The sequence below is a fragment of the Alternaria incomplexa genome (assembly GCF_024043165.1).
Source record: "Alternaria incomplexa strain BMP 0042 chromosome Unknown scaffold_5, whole genome shotgun sequence".
Taxonomy (NCBI): domain Eukaryota; kingdom Fungi; phylum Ascomycota; class Dothideomycetes; order Pleosporales; family Pleosporaceae; genus Alternaria; species Alternaria incomplexa.
This window is the reverse complement of record NW_026249854.1, coordinates 229,876-246,250: the sequence shown is the minus strand read 5'-3', so window position 1 is coordinate 246,250 and position 16,375 is coordinate 229,876. Positions and strand designations below refer to the sequence as shown.

Below are 16,375 nucleotides of genomic sequence, written 5' to 3'. Positions count from 1 at the left end.
ATCTAGATGCAATGTATCTGAATCCCAGCGACCTCGATCATCGTGATTTCCTCTTGGATACAACTCGACCAGTCTGTGAGGCATAGTTACTCTTGTCGGTTTGCATTCGTGACAGAGATCACACCATTTGATCCACTTCTTCAGCAATTTGACCTGGGTAGAACTTCCAGGGCCGGGTAGAACTGGCAAGCCTCTCTGGTAAGTATCCGGAAACCGATTGAGGCCTGTGTGCGGTATCAGTAGTGGTTCACAGCAGTGCAACCCACAACTTACCGGGACTTGGACCTACTACTAACGAGAGTAATGGAGGCTCTCCCCTTCCCAAGGTTAACGAAGACCCCTCCCTTAGCACCATTTTGTACCTGTTCTCTCCAGTCGTGTGGTTCATCGCCATGTAGATGACGGCGCACAGAGAACACATTGCACGAGATGCTTGTGCTCTTTCGTGTGATACTATGAACGATCCTCCTGAGAAGATGCCCGTTTCAGTGTGCAAACAATTCTGACATAGAGGACTCAAAATCGGGTACATGGGTGCGAGCCTTTTGAATTCGTCGCTGTCTAAGGTGCCGAAAAAGGTCTTTGCGAAAAGATTATCGAATTGTTTTGTCCATATATCCAATGCACCAGGTATCGCGTAGGGATTTTTCGTGTTGGCTATCCCGCCGTTTTGTCGTCGCTGGTAATACAGACGTACCAGATCGCGCGATTTCTGCTGATGACTTGACATCAGAAAGTTGCTCATCGATTGCCGGGGGGACCATTCACCTCTAGGCGAAAGTTAGATGTCGACAAAGGCATCAGTAACTTGCTTGGCATCGCTGGTCCTCGCCCGTTCGGTCCGCTCATGTTGACCATCGGGTTGTACATGTAGTAGGGAATGCCGTGAGTTGTCGAGCTGATCCTTTCAATTTCCCTGCATGCATCTTTGCCCTTTGCTCTCCCTGATATAGGAGAATTGTGTCTGACATCTGGTGCAGGCGTGATGTAAATAGGTACTTCCTCGTTGTCAGCGGATGGGTGGTAGCTGTCGCTTGTGTCTTGCTCTGTCGAATCTGGCACCAGTAGCCTGTCTCTAACGAAGATCAAAAGCTTTCGTAGGGCAGCACTGTAGCATTGGTCCCCGTCTGATAGACATGTGTCGGTCATGTGTTTCATCCACGATGCCACTACTGGATTAGTGGTACGACTTTCGCTGTCGCGCAACCAGAAAGCGTCGAATTCCTCGGGAAATGCTTGCTGGCAGAATTCGTCAAGTTCGTGAATGCCGTAGACTAACCAGATTATCCACTCCAGGATGATACAGCCCATGCCCTACATGTCGTAGGACCTGGAGATCTTTCGGCCCACCTCCGGAGGCCTATATCGGAGTGTTCCACCTGGCGATGCTGAAGGCTTATTTCTTGCATGCGTTGGCAACGAGTGTATCTTGGCCAGACCCAGATCTGCGATTTGAAATATTCCACGGTGCGAACCAGAAGATCGAAGAATATTCTCTGGTTTGAGATCTCCATGTCGACCGTTTAATGCAAGCCTAGACGGATTGTTGTGCCACTGATCGAGTGCTGCAACAAGTCCTTGTATCTGTTCAATAGTCCAGCTTATGAGGTCTGCATCTCGAGACCAATTCTCCTCGTTGTTCCAGTACGACCGCAAGTTGCCTCCGTCCGCCCACTGGAATAACAAGTGGCTCGTGAAGTTCTGCCTAAAGCCGCCGACGAATCTCACGATATGTGGATGCTTCAATTGCCTCGCCAGGTCTAGCGCATCGAGTTCACTCTGATCGGCACCGGCTTCCTTGTTTCGCAGTTCCTTGATGGCAATCACGAGATTGTCCTATTGCTGTCAGCAAATCGTTAATATGCCAAGACAAATATACTGACCGAACTGACTGTTTGATGAGCACGGTGTATGGTAGCCTTGTGTAACAAGCTGAAACTGCCCCCTTCACCTTGAGATTCGCATGCGATAAAGGGCAATCGGCAGTCTCGGTGTAAGTTCTCCATCGTGCTATCGTTCCTGAAGATTTGGGGTAGAAACACCCATTGCTCTTTACAGAAGAAATGTTTCTCCTGTGTCCTCCATTTGTTAAACCACTTCCACGCGGAAGAATCTCGCGCAAAGCCGTTGAGAGAGATGAGACGTGGCCCTTCGAGAGCGATGGGAAGGTATCTGTCGCCGAATTCGAATCTTTCTAGGTTGATAGCCCTGCGGACCGCGTCTCCATAGACTAAGGTAGCAAACGTTTTTCGCGCGTGTTTCGTAATGTACTTGACAAGTGACGAATCATATTCCCCGAAAGCAGCTTTGTCTAGCTCTTCTTTGATAGTATGTTCGGTGATTAGCGATTCGAAGTCGTTCTGAGGGAGGAAATCCTTCTGGGAGAACTCGCTGTACGTGAAACGGTCGACAATTGCATCGTACAGCCCACATTCCTGGTTTCGGCCCATGTCGTCATCGGAAAGCTGTTACAATACGGTATCAGTAGGCTTCGTCTTGTAACCGTAGATTTTCACCTGAGACAGGAAAACCAACGAAGTGGAATAAGTTCGTTCGTACATGCTAGAACTTACCGACATGCTGCTGGTGGGATGTTCCAATGACATCATCAGACGTGGTGCGACACAGCCTTGAGGCAGTGCGGAAGGCGTAGCAGAGATTGCGACGAAACAGCGCACAACGCGTGGAGACTTGTAGTACCGGTCAGTTATCGTAGTCGGTAACTGGCTTGTTCTCCTGACACAGGGCCATCAAAGCGATTTAAGTAGGTAGCACTATGCAGCCTCAAAGTCGGACAACAGAAGGTTGAACTGGACGTCAGCGGGGAACAAGTCCAATCGCAATGCGAGTGATGGCAGCCTCCACCATGTATGTTGACTCCCAAACCACCTACTGGTGAAATGCAGAGCATACCTATGGCGGCTTTGGAATGACATTCACCGGTAAGAAAGCATACTGACTGGCTTGAGTCGTTTGGGACGCTTAGCCCTGTATGTAAGTAAGATTGTGCCACCGCGACAGCACATCCATATCCTGACTTGTATCACGATCGACTTGAAACCTCAAGCCTATGCGCCTAGACGATTTGACGAGCGCGTATGCAAAGCCGTCTCGGAGTTTCAAAGTCTGACCGGTACAAGGGTGGCATGCACCTTGCAGCATCCTGTCTCTTTTAATTACCACTGATTACCGGCCAGATGAGAAGGCTGTGTATCGCTGATAGGCGCCGGACGACATCTAGTCTGACACTCGTAATTGCCGTATGCAGCCGGCCAACGATCGTCAACGCCCCCGTCCAGTGGAACGTGCATAGTGTTCGCACGATAGGAACGCATCATGGGGCAATGCAATGCATGTTTTCCGTCACGGTGCGAATGAGGACCACAGTAATCTCGTCGTGATTTGTCGGTGTTGAGCCTCAATTCAGCTCGATCAGTGCCCGACCGTCATCACCGCAGTTTCGACCACTTATGGAATGCCTCTCGTCAGAACGTGAGGCCCTGTGTTTTGTTGGATTCCACCAAGAAGAGGACCTGACGAGGATATAGTCATCGCGGTGTATATGCGAAGACGACGTCGTCTCGCAGGTTTTCCACATTGTATGTATTCCATTGTCATAGATCGACCGGGCTTGGCGATACGCAAACTCGAACGGAGAGTGGAGAGATAGTGAGGCTCAGATTATCTCCGTATCGATTCGTCTCGGACGCGCAGGCCTCTGTTCGCGGTGCTGGTATTGGTTGCGCAACCGGTTGATACAGGCGCTTTCAGTCATCACACCCTCGTCCGGATAATCAAAGATGCAGTCAACGGCCGCTGAGTCTTGACCGGAAACCTAAGTGGCGCGATACTGCAATGCAAAGACGGCACAGAGACAAGTTGCCGGAAGCTCTGGTTGCGGGTTGTTGGTGGTAGCTGAAGACGCGCGCGGGGTGCGTGCAACCAGCTCGGCCCGGGAGCTGTCGCCCCACAAATTCCGCGATCGGGGCACCGTAGGGCTACTCGTTCGACGCACGGCACGAGGAACGATGGGATGATACGATGAAAGCGCTCGCTCTGAAGAGAGCCTGATTACGTGCATTCGTTACGAGATTATTGGTATCAATGCTATGTGTACGGTACTGACAGTACGCCTCCGCCGTTTGCAGAGAGATTTCGAAAGAAAAAACAGCCATCGAATATGCATGTGCCCTCGGCATTCCATGCATACAGTAAGCGCATCGATACGTGCCTACTGCTTGTCATTTTGCGAGTAGATGAAGTTGGCAGCAACAGGCACGAGGCCATTGTGCTCAGCCCACTCTCGCACACCACCACCCTCCTTCCCAGTACCCCAATGCTGGCGATCCTCTGGCTTACTCACATGGAGCGGCTCGGTTGTTCCGTTCTTTGGCGCAAAGACGAGGAACACGTAGCGATGCTTGCCTGTCTTTGGTGGAGGGCCAGGGGGCTTGTACTCCATCACGTCTTCCGGACCGCCGTCTGTCGACTCAGTCTCTTCTGTAAGACCAAACTCTGGTAGGGGTAGGATCGAGAACGTGTTCGGCGCTGTGGTGACGTTTGCAGCAACCCAATGACACATCTCACTCCACTCAGGGTTTTCGCGTGATGGCGCGTCGGGGTCGGTGAGTGTGACGACGTAGCTCATGTCGGAGGTACTGTGCATTCCGTCTGGACTTGTGTCATCGTGCAGAATTATGGTGGGCTGTTCTCCAAGATAGTCTGGCTCGATGGTGTTGCCGAGTTTTGCCTTGGCATCTGGCCAAAGAACCGACAGTGTGAGACTAGGCAGGAAGTCATTAATGACGGTGGGAATTATTTCAGCGTGTTGGAGTCTGTGAAATTTTAGTACGATGCTTGTAGTTTTGATAAAATTCCTTACTTTGTTCGAACAGCCTGGACGTTCTTAGGGCCGTTGAGTATCAATGGCCTTTGCTCAGTTGGTAGCGCAACGGCGCAGAGCGGCAGCAGGCACGTCAGCCCATTCGAGACTTGGGAAAACATCGTGCTGGCGAAATAGCGGCTTGTCGATTCGGGGATGATCTTTCAGTGTCAAAATAGCTTCAAGCCTCGTCGTTGTCCGGGATGTGTGCACAAGAGCGTTGAGATGACCTCAGGAACGTTATCGCGTGAGGTAGGCCCTTATGGGGGGGAGTCTCCACCCAACCTCGTCGTGCGTCATTCGTACCTCAACTTATGCAGATCCACAAACGTTCGGGGAAGCTGCAACATGATTGGGTAACGTAGAGCTCGCAACCCTCGGATAGCGCGAGTCATACAGATGTCATATATTGATTGTATTTCTGCTAGGCTGGTGTAGCTCTACGGGTATTCGGATAGCACGCTCAAGAACAAAAAAAAAAGACAGGAAACCGCCAACGTAGAAGACATGTGTCGCTGAATCAGCAGCCCTCAAAATGTTCACAAATCTGTGCCTCGCAGAATGCACTGCTGTCCATCACAAAACCCATGTTCTGCGAGACTTGATACTCGGCAAGCTCCTGAGCTCCTCGGCCTGTCATGGTGCCTGTGCAGTCGCGAAGCAGAACACAGTCCCACCCGTAAGAGTAGGCATCTGACACGGTGCCAAAAACACATTGGTCTGTGTTGACACCGGCGAAGAGTAGTGTCTGTTTGCCGGATGCGCGAAGGTACTCGTGAAGAGGCTCCTTCTCAGACCAAAGTCCCGACATGCGCGTCTTGTCGAAGAATAAATCGCCAGGCTGAGCGACTGCCTTGAATGGATCATAGAGTTCGGCGTTCCAGGTCCGCTTGAACAGGCACCTTCCCTGACCATCGGGCAGCTGTGCGCCAAGTCCGACGTGCCATCCCAGAGTCTTGCTGAAGCCTCGCTGGATAGCAGGTGCCATCTTTTTCAAGTCATGGTCGCTGATTCCCCAGTTCAGCCAGGCAATTTGGATCCCCTCTTTACGGCATCTCTCGATGACTTTCAGAGTCGGCTCGATAGCGGCGATGCCTGCGGCGTGATCCCGATAGAGTGGGTGAACAAAGTAGTTTTGCATGTCGACAATAATCAAAACCGAGTTGCCAGGGTCGATCATGAAGCCGGTGTGGTTGCGATCTTCCTCATCGCACTCGAAGACCATTTTCTCCCGTGAGCCCCGAGACAGATCGAACTTCTTGGTTGCGGGTAGGTAGAGCCATTGTTCATCCCCTCCAAACGGGATAGGTGCAGTGCAAGTGATAGTCCCCACTGTAACGTCGTTCTGCTGTTCTTCGGTGGTAGTAAGAGTGAGAGACTCCGGGGCCATGGAGGCGTCGGAGATGATGCGAGCGAGGTGGGCGAAAGCTGAAAGCGGCAGAAACCCAGGATAGATTTAGGGCTGAAAGTTGGTGTGGAGGTGTGAGGATGATTAGGAAGGGGGAGAACAAACGAGAAGAAGGCACGCTACCTTTGTAGTCGGTGTGCGAACGCTCCTGCTGCGTTCCAAGGTTTGTTTGCGGTGAATATGATAACAGTGCTTATCACAATGATAGGCTTCCCTCGGGAGGAAGCTTGGTCGTAAGACAATGAATCAGTCATAGCAGTGTAGACCCTATCAGCTTATGCGGAGACGGACTTCCGCAGGGACTTGGAGGCTACATGAGCCTTTCCCAATTAGCGGTAGAGGACGTCGAAGCGACCTGACGATCACAGTGCATTCCCCAAGATGCGGAGATAGGAGCTGGAGATCTTCTTTGATAATTTGGTGTTGTCGCGTCTGGCCGCGTCTCGCAGCGAGATAAGGCTGGAGGGCTTGATAGATAGCCGTCGCCTAGTACAAGGGAAATCCCGGGGTCCGACAATACCCGAGCGCGAGCCAGCGTACGCCAGCGTGTCCATGGTACTTTCTCAGCGACCAGAGAGGTAATGCGATACTACGTGGCCGGACTAGGGGAGTGTAATCCACATATCCTCGAGAAATCCTAGGCGACTCGTGCGCCAGCTGTGTTGCAAAGCCAGCCAGTCTTATGTTGTCCATATCCAATGCTGACCACGGGTCGTGCATCACCAGGCTCTGCTGATGCTGCTCATGTGGTGGAAAAGTCTTGTCCTGTTACTCATTTGCTCGTGTGCACACTCTACATACGGTTTGCTGCAGCCTGTACACCATGTCCGGCCTTGGAGCCGAGCCGCATGCTGCCTCGCGTGTGGTGGCGTTCGCAGGGCTCGCGACCAGCAGAAGAGGAGGTTTCAGCAGCCGTGTGCTTGCTTTAACACCACGGGTGCACGTGGCCACATGGCTGAGGGTGTTGCCTCCTTTATGCGAAAGGAATGAACAATATGACCTAAGATTAAGGAGACATGTGAATGTTGAATGTGGGGTTGGCTGCCAGGTGGATTGCCATGCTGGCCGTCACGTGCACCATCATCAAACCTTGGAACTTTCAAGCGAAGTGACGACGGAGCTGCAGCAAAGGCACTCCATCACGAGCCTCTGACCCGACGAAGCCGCCATCAGCCACGATCACTTCGCCGATCCCGCATCTGCACCGTGCAACACTATCTCCACGCCGCAGGACGACATCGGGCTCACACACGACTCCGCGGTGTTGTTTGGCTGTTCTACCAACAACCGGACCCTTAAGGAGCAGAGAAACCACACATAACCACCAGCGCAATGGCGTCGCTGGGCGAGGAGCTCCTCAACATTGTCAACAGGCTGCAGGATCTGGTCTTCAATACAATTGGAAATGATTCCCTAGATTTACCCCAGATTGTATGTGCGCCCCAGCCCGAGAAGAGAATGCGGTGAGCGCAGAGCAGATTCTACGAAGCTCTGCACAATCTATCAGGCATCCTACTAACTGGCTCAGGTCGTCGTAGGATCACAATCATCCGGAAAGTCGTCGGTACTCGAGAACATCGTCGGCAAGGACTTCCTTCCCCGTGGCAGCGGTATCGTCACACGCCGGCCGCTCATCCTCCAGCTCATCAACCTCCCGAGCGAACGCGACGAAGACGACGATGACGAGGTCCACGTACCACACACACCCGCAAGCGTAGCCGGCCAGCAAGAATGGGGAGAGTTTCTCCACATCCCGGGCCAGCGCTTCTACGACTTTGCCGACGTCAAACGCGAGATCGAGAACGAGACGTCGAGGATAGCAGGAAACAACAAGGGCATCAACAGGCAGCCCATCAACCTGAAGATCTACTCCCCGCACGTCCTCAGCTTGACGCTCGTCGACTTGCCCGGTCTGACAAAGGTTAGTCAGGCAACTTTTTTCTGCCAGGACCCGGAGCTAACTCCCTCAGGTGCCCATTGGCGATCAGCCCTCCGATATCGAGAAGCAGACGCGAAACCTCATCACCGAGTACATTGCGAAGCCCAACAGTGTCATCCTCGCCGTCTCCCCCGCCAACGTCGATCTCGTCAACTCGGAAGCTTTGAAGCTGGCCCGCCATGTCGACCCCATGGGCAAGAGGACCATCGGTGTCCTCACAAAGCTGGATCTTATGGATCACGGTACAAACGCCATGGATATTCTTTCTGGCCGCGTATACCCTCTCAAGCTCGGCTTCATTGGTATTGTCAACCGGTCACAACAAGACATCCAGGGCAACAAGTCGCTCTCTGATGCCCTGCAAGCCGAGCGGGACTTCTTCCGACACCACCCTGCGTACCGGAATATGGCCAACCGATGCGGTACTCAGCTGCTTGCCAAAAGCCTCAACCAGACCCTCATGGCCCACATTCGCGACCGGTTACCAGACATCAAGGCACGCCTCAACACGCTCATGGGCCAGACACAACAAGAGCTCGCAAGCTACGGCGACGTGGCTTTCACTGGAAAGGAGCACCGCGGCTCGCTCATTCTGCAGCTCATGACCCGCTTTGCTTCATCCTTCATCTCGTCCATCGACGGTACTTCCACCGAGATCTCCACCAAGGAGCTGTGCGGTGGTGCCCGCATCTACTACATCTTCAACTCTGTCTTCGGTAACTCGCTCGAGCAGGTGGACCCAACCCAGAACCTCTCTGTGTTGGACATCCGGACGGCTATCCGTAACTCGACTGGTCCAAGGCCCAGTCTGTTCGTCCCCGAGCTGGCCTTTGACCTTCTCGTAAAGCCGCAGATCAAGCTTTTGGAGATACCCAGTCAGCGTTGCGTGGAGCTTGTATACGAGGAACTCATCAAGATCTGCCACACTTGCGGCTCTACCGAATTGACGAGGTACCCAAGGCTACAAGGAAAGCTCATTGAGGTCGTCTCTGACCTTCTACGAGAGCAACTTGGCCCTTGCTCAGGTTACGTCGCTTCTCTCATCGACATCCAAAGGGCATACATCAACACAAACCACCCCAACTTCCTTGGAGCTGCTGCCGCCATGTCATCTGTTATCAACGACAAGGAGCAGCGGGAAAAGAAGATCGCCATGGAGGCCGAGAAGAAGAGGCGGGAACAGAGGAGGATGAAAGAACTCCAGAACGGTGCTAATGGCGAAGAAGCCGAGGAGGGCGAAGGGGGCGAGGGTGGAACTCTCAAAGCTCTCCCTCTTCGGAAACACCAGTCACAAACCAGCCGCAGCATGTCGCCTGCCGTCGGGCGGATGATGAACGGCTCGCAGAGCACCACGGCCGCGCTCAACAATCGCAACCGGTCACCTCCTGGTACTGCACGCGACAGCTTCTTGAACTACTTCTTCAGCAAAGATAGCAACAACGCATACGCCAACCCACAACAAGCAGCACAAGCAGCGCTTGACAACAGGCCTGGCAGCCGCCACGTCAGCCAAAACAGCGAGCCCAGCTTTGCGCAGAGCATCCGGAGAGGCGACAACAAGCAGCCTGCTCATGTATTGGCCATGATGCCACCAGACACCGATGACTATGACGCGCCATTGAGCGCTGCCATGAGTGCCCCTCCCCGAAGTCCAAGTATGGGAGGAGACAACTTCGAAGGCGGCTTTGTAAGTTTCTCCAACACATGTTGCCCTGACTGTATGCTAATGTCCAACAGCCATCAAACCCCGAGCAAGCACCTGCGCTTACGGAACGCGAGGCCCTTGAAACCGAGCTCATCCGCCGCCTCATCTCATCGTACTTCAACATCGTCCGGGAAACCGTCGCCGACCAGGTCCCCAAGGCGATTATGCATCTTCTCGTCAACCACTCCAAGGACGTGGTACAAAATAGGCTCGTGTCAACGCTGTACAAGGAGGATCTCTTTCAGGAGCTCCTGTACGAGGACGACACAATCAAGGCCGAGCGCGAGAAGTGTGAGAAGCTGCTCAAGACATACAAGGAGGCAGCCAAGATTGTGGGCGAGGTATTGTAAGAGATAGGTGTTTGGATAATGAAACGAATCGTCACGGGTTCCTTGTAGGTTTTGAAAATGTGCGATTATACGACCTTGGCCCTTCTTCCGACTGGCGTCGTAGGATGGTCGTGGCAAACGGTCGGGCTGGGGCCAAGGTTGACAAAGCGTTATGGAGGTTGGCCGCCGTCTGTTAATATTGTCCTTGGCCGCTCCTCTACGCTTTTCATTTCTACTCTTCTGTTGCCCTGCTGTTTTCCAAGGGTTGCAGGGCGTTTTCCGCGGCTCCGCTTTTCATCTTTTCTGCGCGTTTTGATGTCCTGTGTAGCATAGTACCTGCCCATGGCGGGTCGGGGGTGGAGATGATACATGTATAGAATATATCATTGGCAACAATTATGGTTTTTGAGAAATATGCAATGTCTGGAATGTGCGAATCAGTGATAATCATGAATTGTGTAGCTCAAGGCGTATTCGACGTTAGTATAAACTGGTTCTCCATATATTCTGTGCCTGTCCTACGTCTACACGTGGATTGTGATGACCCCGCTGGTGGCATGATTCCTGAATTAGTTCCAGTCCTCGCACGATGAGTCGAACCTGCTCCATTCTTGGCCTGGTTTCGATGGCACTATATGACATATGGATACGAACGAGGCTTGAAGAGATCGAACTGAAGCATGTATATTGAAAACGTGACCAACTCGACGTCTATGTTGTACAAAAGGTACATAGTACAAGAGATTGGTATCTCGTAGATGTCGTACCACTATTGACTGCTCTCCCCACCCAGCCGCTTCTCGGCTTGATGGGATCCGGCCGCATTATGCCCATGCTGACGTAGGAAACGGAATCACTCTGGGTGTGCGCTTATTTGTCGGTTATGCCGAGGAGTGTGTTGAGGTCGGCGTTGGGGTCTTTCGGGTCTGCGATGGCTGTTTGGTTGTCAGTATATATTCTGCCGTATCATACACATGGCCAAGTTGGGAATTTTGACATGTGTCGTCGGTCTGACGTACCGCCTGATGACTTTGGCTGTTCCGAGGGGTGGTCCCGTGCCCATTGTTGCTTTGCTTGCCTGATCAATGACTCCTTGTGCTCCCAGTCCTTCTGTGCGGCCTTTGCCCTATCGGCGGCGGATAATGAGAGCTGGTGGTAGGCACCGTAGAAGACGCCGAATCCGAGGGCGGACCATCGGAGGACCTGTAAATACCACTATTAGCCTGATTGTTCCATTTCTGGAGCTAGCGGAAGGCCCAAACGGTCGTGCTAGAGACCTTGGCAAGCGCTTCGAGGGGCAGAGCGTACGTTGACACCGACGGAAGTGGACATGGTGAGGGTCGTGCGAGGACTTGCGATAGGCGTTATCGAGCTTGTATATGTCCAATGGCAGGTATTCCGGACGGGCGATGAAAAGTCACCGCTGCAGGGGATCCGGAGAGTCGGTACGAGGGCGTCGGGGCGGATGCGAGATGTTGGGCGTTGAGCTGTGAAAGTTGAGGTTGGCTGGCGCAAGATTTGGTCGGGATCGCTGGCTGCGAGCTAGTGCGTCCCTGAACCACCACCGCTTGGCGCGACAGCATCACCCGACGCGCCTGCCTTTGTGTACATTGCACTTGCCTTTGTCTGTGGATAGCTGAAGGCGGGGAGGAAACAGCCTCTGGACACACGACGCAGCTCAGGTCTTCTACAGCGCCGACACATACTCAACCAAGCATCCCACCTCGCCCGTCTCCGCCATGGAGTCGACAATGCAGCAGCGGCGCGATGAGATTCTCGCAAAGAAGGCCAAGTTGGCCGAGCTCAAGCGCCAGCGAGAACTGAGGAAGGCAGAGTCAGCCAGCAGGCAATCCGCGACTGGTAGTCCTCTAGGAGAAGTAGGTTACATATCCAATTGCATCTCATCAGTGACTGACTAACATTACAGGTCCTCTCGCCGACACCAAGACGCAGCGAAGACCTCGACCGCAGAACCGACGTCACCAACCTCATCAATAGCATCCTTGGGGAGAGTAGACCCGGCTCTACACAGCCTGGCTCCCCAGCAGGCGCAGGACGACCAACCCGCCCAACATCGGTAGTCAGCGCAGGCCAACTGAGCAGCGACAATGAAGGATCCACGGGCTTCCCATCCCTCACCGGCATGGTTGACCGGGAGATGCAGACTCTCTCGCTTGCTCCGCTAGCGACAGTCTACGAGGCCGACGGCCAGGTCACCAACGAGGTCAAGAAGGAGAAGGAAATCATTACATACAGCAAGGGTGTACAAGCAAGCATAGAGTGGACCCCGTCGAAAGACCGAGGAATTGGCGGAAGCGACACAGAGCGCGACGAGAGCCCTACGCGGTCACCCAAGAGCAAGAGGCTGAGCCGGAGACAGAAGGAGAGGGACGAGGAGATCCGAGCGCAACTGCGCAAGGAAATTGAGGAGGAGCTCAAGGTCCTGCAACAAGCGCCCGAAGAGGGTGCCCAGCAACCAGGGTCAGAAGAGAACTTCCCGTTCAAGACCCTCACAAACGAAGAATTGACGGCTGTCGAAAACTCGGAGGAGTTCATCGGCTTCGTCGAGCGCAGCACGAAGGTGTTGGAGCGAGCGCTCGACCAACAACTTGGCTACGATATCTTGGCAGATTACGCAAACGGTGGTGTAGACGTCGACGACGACGATGAGGGTTACGGTTCAAGTGGAGGCAAGAAGGGTCGCCGCATCAAGGAGATTGCACAGTTCTGGGATGAGCGATGGAGCAAGAAGAGGATGATCTCAGATCTGGGCTTCTCAACAAAGGTATGGAGTGCAGTGACGTCTGGCGATTAAATCACTGACATGCTTCACAGTTCCCAGAACTCGTCCTGGCCTCGTACACCAAGAACCCGTCCGCGCCACACGACCCTGACGGTCTCGTACAAGTATGGAACCTGCACATGCACGATCGACCCGAGTACATCTTCCATGCGCAGTCCGATATCCTTACCGCCAAGTTCTCCCCGTTCCACCCAAATCTCATTGTTGGAGGCGCATACTCAGGGCAAGTGCTGCTATGGGACACTCGCGCGAAGTCCGCACCAGTGCAGAAGACACCGCTCACTGGCTCCGGTCACACACATCCCGTCTACTCGTTAGACATTGTCGGAACGCAGAACGCAAACAACATCATCTCGTGTTCGACGGATGGTGTTGTGTGTGGATGGACTGTTGACATGCTTTCACAGCCCCAAGAGTTCCTTGAATTGACATCACCACCGCCAGCCAAGACAGACGATATGGCAGTGACCAGCATAGCCTTCCCGCAATCGGATCCAACTTACTTCCTCGCAGGCACAGAAGAGGGTACCATTTACGCATGTCATCGCTATGACCGAGCCGGTGCGAAAGCAGGTGTAGACGGCCGCGTAAAGTACGCTGGCCATGCTGCGCCCGTTATGAGTCTAGACTTCCATCCCGCCAAGGGTCAGATCGATCTAGGAGACCTTGTTCTGTCGTCGAGTGTCGACTGGAGCGTCAAGCTTTGGAAGGTCCGCCCGCCGGCTGCTACAGGCGCTACCAACCCAACACTTCCTGGTGCAACGCAACAAGTAACACCCGTTCTCGACATTGCACGCGAAGATCTCGTTTATGACGTTCGATGGTCGCCTGTCAAACCCTCCGTCTTCGCGCTTGTCGACGGAGCGGGAAGTCTCGAAGTCTGGGATATCAACGTAGATGTCGAGGTTCCTGTTCAATCGGTCAAGCCCAGTGACGGTAAGCGTGGCGCGTTTACGAACATGCCAACTGGTCTTGGCTACATGAACAGGAGTCTGAACAAGTTGGCATGGGAAAGGAACGAAGGGCGCAGAGTTGCAGTGGGAGGCATGGATGGCGTCGTCACCATCTTCGAGGTGGGCGATGATCTTGGAGGTGTCCAGACACGTAGCGAGGAGTGGAGTGGCGTCAAGAGGTTGGTAAACCGGTTGGAAGGTCACGGTGATGGTACCAACGGGAAGTAAGATTCTATTGAATGTCTCTCAATGGACACTTCCAGGGCCTGGAGGACGGTTGTGGCAGTGCTTCAATACCCATTTCTTTTCAGCGGAGCATCATTCTGGAGTCGGCAGTTCACTTTCTACCATACCCCAAGCATCACAAATCCACATTCTATACAGAGTACGCGGGCCCAGAACACTACAGGTGTGGCGGTGCATCGACGCTCGTAGCACAATTGCGCACGTCAATTATCCTAGCTCGACGCGTTCTCGTCTCACAAACGGTGATCATGCCCAAACTCATCGTCTCCACGTTGCGATGCCATCAGGGCAGCCCGTTAGCGCACGAGGCTAAAGAGCTCCCCACCAGTTAAACCTCACGGATCCCCTGGTTTACCCAGCCACAGGTAAGCCGCACCTCCACACCTACATCATCGATGGCCAACAGGTTTCCTATCGCGAGACGGGTGCTCGGAACAGAGCATTGCATAGATGGGTCGGTGTCCCCGCTTCTGCCGGTGCAGGATCAACGAATGGAACGCCCGGTTACCGCCACTTCGCAAGCCTGATGAAAGTAGGTCTGGCTAGTACGTTAAAGCGCTCATGGTGCTGTCGCTTCAACCGGGTCCGTTCATCCGTCAACAACGCTTCTGATGATGCTTGGTGTCCTGCTCAAGCTCGTGCCGGCGCTGCGATGGCCCATTGTTTCGGCTGGTCAGGGCGCGAACCATGAACAGATGTAATTATGCATTCTCAACCGCGAATTGGTCAACAGGAGCGAAGTTTACTGACATTGACCAATCTAGTGCAATAACTTCCTGCATATCCGCCGTTAAGGGCTACTTTCCCTGCAATACCACCCCGATTCCCGACTATACGTGCCTGTGCGAACAGTACCTATGGCGCGTCTCATGCTTCGACAACCACGCGTCGCATCCAACATCGCACCCGGATCGTTCGACCGCCGAGAGTTATACGAGCGAGTATTGTCTTGCGGCAGGTAGCATTGGCGCGGAGGAAGTGCAGAGGAACCATCAGCGTCAACGGAGACAGATTGGCGATTTGTTATCCAGCATCGTTGGCGATGTCTCGTCAGTGCTGTCGAGCAATGGCGTTACGGTACCAACAGCTGTCATCGAGAGCGTAGCGGGTAGTGTGGTGAATGCTTTACCAACACCTGCGAATCCAACGAGCATTGCGGCTGAGATCACGGCAACGAGTGCAACAGAGGAGGCAAGCAGTACAGCGAGGAGCACCGGACCGACAACAACAGAGCCATCGTCAACTGCGGGCGCAGCTTCAAGCACCGCATCGCAAGAACCAACGTCGTCGAGTGCAGCTGCCGCAGGCGCATCATCCTCAGATTCAAGTTCCGGCCCCTCAACAGGTCTAATCGCTGGCGTGGTAGTAGGAGGGGTCGCAGCTCTGGCCCTAATTGGCATATTCGTCCTCCTTCTCCTCCGTCACCGGAAGAAGAAATCCAGAAGCGCGGTTTTGAACGACAAAGAGGCCAGCCCCGCAGCATCTTCTTCGTCCGACCACTCCCCACCGACGAACAGCGCATACACCCATATCCCGCATCCAAACACGTGTTCTACCACCAATACTCTTCCCACGCAAACCGACAGGTCTTCAACACAACCAACGACAATGATGTCTCCTGTATCTCCTATGGAGTCTGGAAGTCAGGCGCCATGGGCATCAACATCAACCTTTGGAGGCGCAGCAGCAATCGGTGCCGGTGCCGGCGCCGTCGCTGCACGTCACTCTCTATCTAGTACCACTCCGGCACCCCGATACTCCGACGAGAAACCAGCACAATACCACCAATACATGGATTCCAAGATACCAGAAAGTAACGAGATGCCGACCAGTGCCAACGTCTGGGAAATCGACGGCAGAGAGATGCCACCGCCCAGCGAGTTGGATGCGGGGAAGAGGGATGGGTTAAACTTGGGCGATGTAGGCAGTAATACACAAAAGCAAGGGCAGGTTCAGCAGCAAGAGTATGTTGCGTATAGCCCGCCTCGCGTGGAGCATGCGCAAAATGGCGAGTTTTTAGGCAATAGACCGGTTGGTCAGGCTCTTTGATTAGGATGATTAAGCAACGAATTCACGAGTTTCTTATGCAATTCTTTGAAGTATCCATGCC

General features: G+C 53.6%; 6 protein-coding genes across 6 annotated transcripts; 2 read left to right on the top strand and 4 right to left on the bottom strand.

The window, feature by feature from the left end:
* Positions 1-1,314: 1,314 nt before the first annotated feature.
* J4E90_003995 (uncharacterized protein) lies at positions 1,315-2,579 on the bottom strand (the record flags this gene model as incomplete). Its single annotated transcript, XM_051433561.1, has 3 exons — positions 1,315-1,836; positions 1,884-2,465; positions 2,574-2,579. 3 exons carry the CDS (start codon positions 2,577-2,579, stop codon positions 1,315-1,317), a joined length of 1,110 nt encoding a protein of 369 aa, XP_051292079.1.
* Positions 2,580-4,231: 1,652 nt separating this feature from the next.
* Positions 4,232-5,004, bottom strand: J4E90_003994 (uncharacterized protein; the record flags this gene model as incomplete). Its single annotated transcript, XM_051433560.1, has 2 exons — positions 4,232-4,835; positions 4,883-5,004. 2 exons carry the CDS (start codon positions 5,002-5,004, stop codon positions 4,232-4,234), a joined length of 726 nt encoding a protein of 241 aa, XP_051292078.1.
* A 398-nt stretch (positions 5,005-5,402) lies between these two features.
* On the bottom strand, positions 5,403-6,272 carry J4E90_003993 (uncharacterized protein; the record flags this gene model as incomplete). Its single annotated transcript, XM_051433559.1, has 1 exon — positions 5,403-6,272. One exon carries the CDS (start codon positions 6,270-6,272, stop codon positions 5,403-5,405), a length of 870 nt encoding a protein of 289 aa, XP_051292077.1.
* A 1,350-nt stretch (positions 6,273-7,622) lies between these two features.
* On the top strand, positions 7,623-10,284 carry J4E90_003992 (uncharacterized protein; the record flags this gene model as incomplete). Its single annotated transcript, XM_051433558.1, has 4 exons — positions 7,623-7,721; positions 7,819-8,211; positions 8,261-9,916; positions 9,967-10,284. 4 exons carry the CDS (start codon positions 7,623-7,625, stop codon positions 10,282-10,284), a joined length of 2,466 nt encoding a protein of 821 aa, XP_051292076.1.
* An 849-nt stretch (positions 10,285-11,133) lies between these two features.
* Positions 11,134-11,595, bottom strand: J4E90_003991 (uncharacterized protein; the record flags this gene model as incomplete). The annotated part of the gene is made up of 3 exons (XM_051433557.1): positions 11,134-11,198; positions 11,283-11,466; positions 11,572-11,595. 3 exons carry the CDS (start codon positions 11,593-11,595, stop codon positions 11,134-11,136), a joined length of 273 nt encoding a protein of 90 aa, XP_051292075.1.
* A 407-nt stretch (positions 11,596-12,002) lies between these two features.
* J4E90_003990 (uncharacterized protein) lies at positions 12,003-14,247 on the top strand (the record flags this gene model as incomplete). The annotated part of the gene is made up of 3 exons (XM_051433556.1): positions 12,003-12,140; positions 12,191-13,048; positions 13,099-14,247. The coding sequence occupies 3 exons, from the start codon at positions 12,003-12,005 to the stop codon at positions 14,245-14,247; spliced, it is 2,145 nt and encodes a 714-aa protein (XP_051292074.1).
* Positions 14,248-16,375: the final 2,128 nt, after the last annotated feature.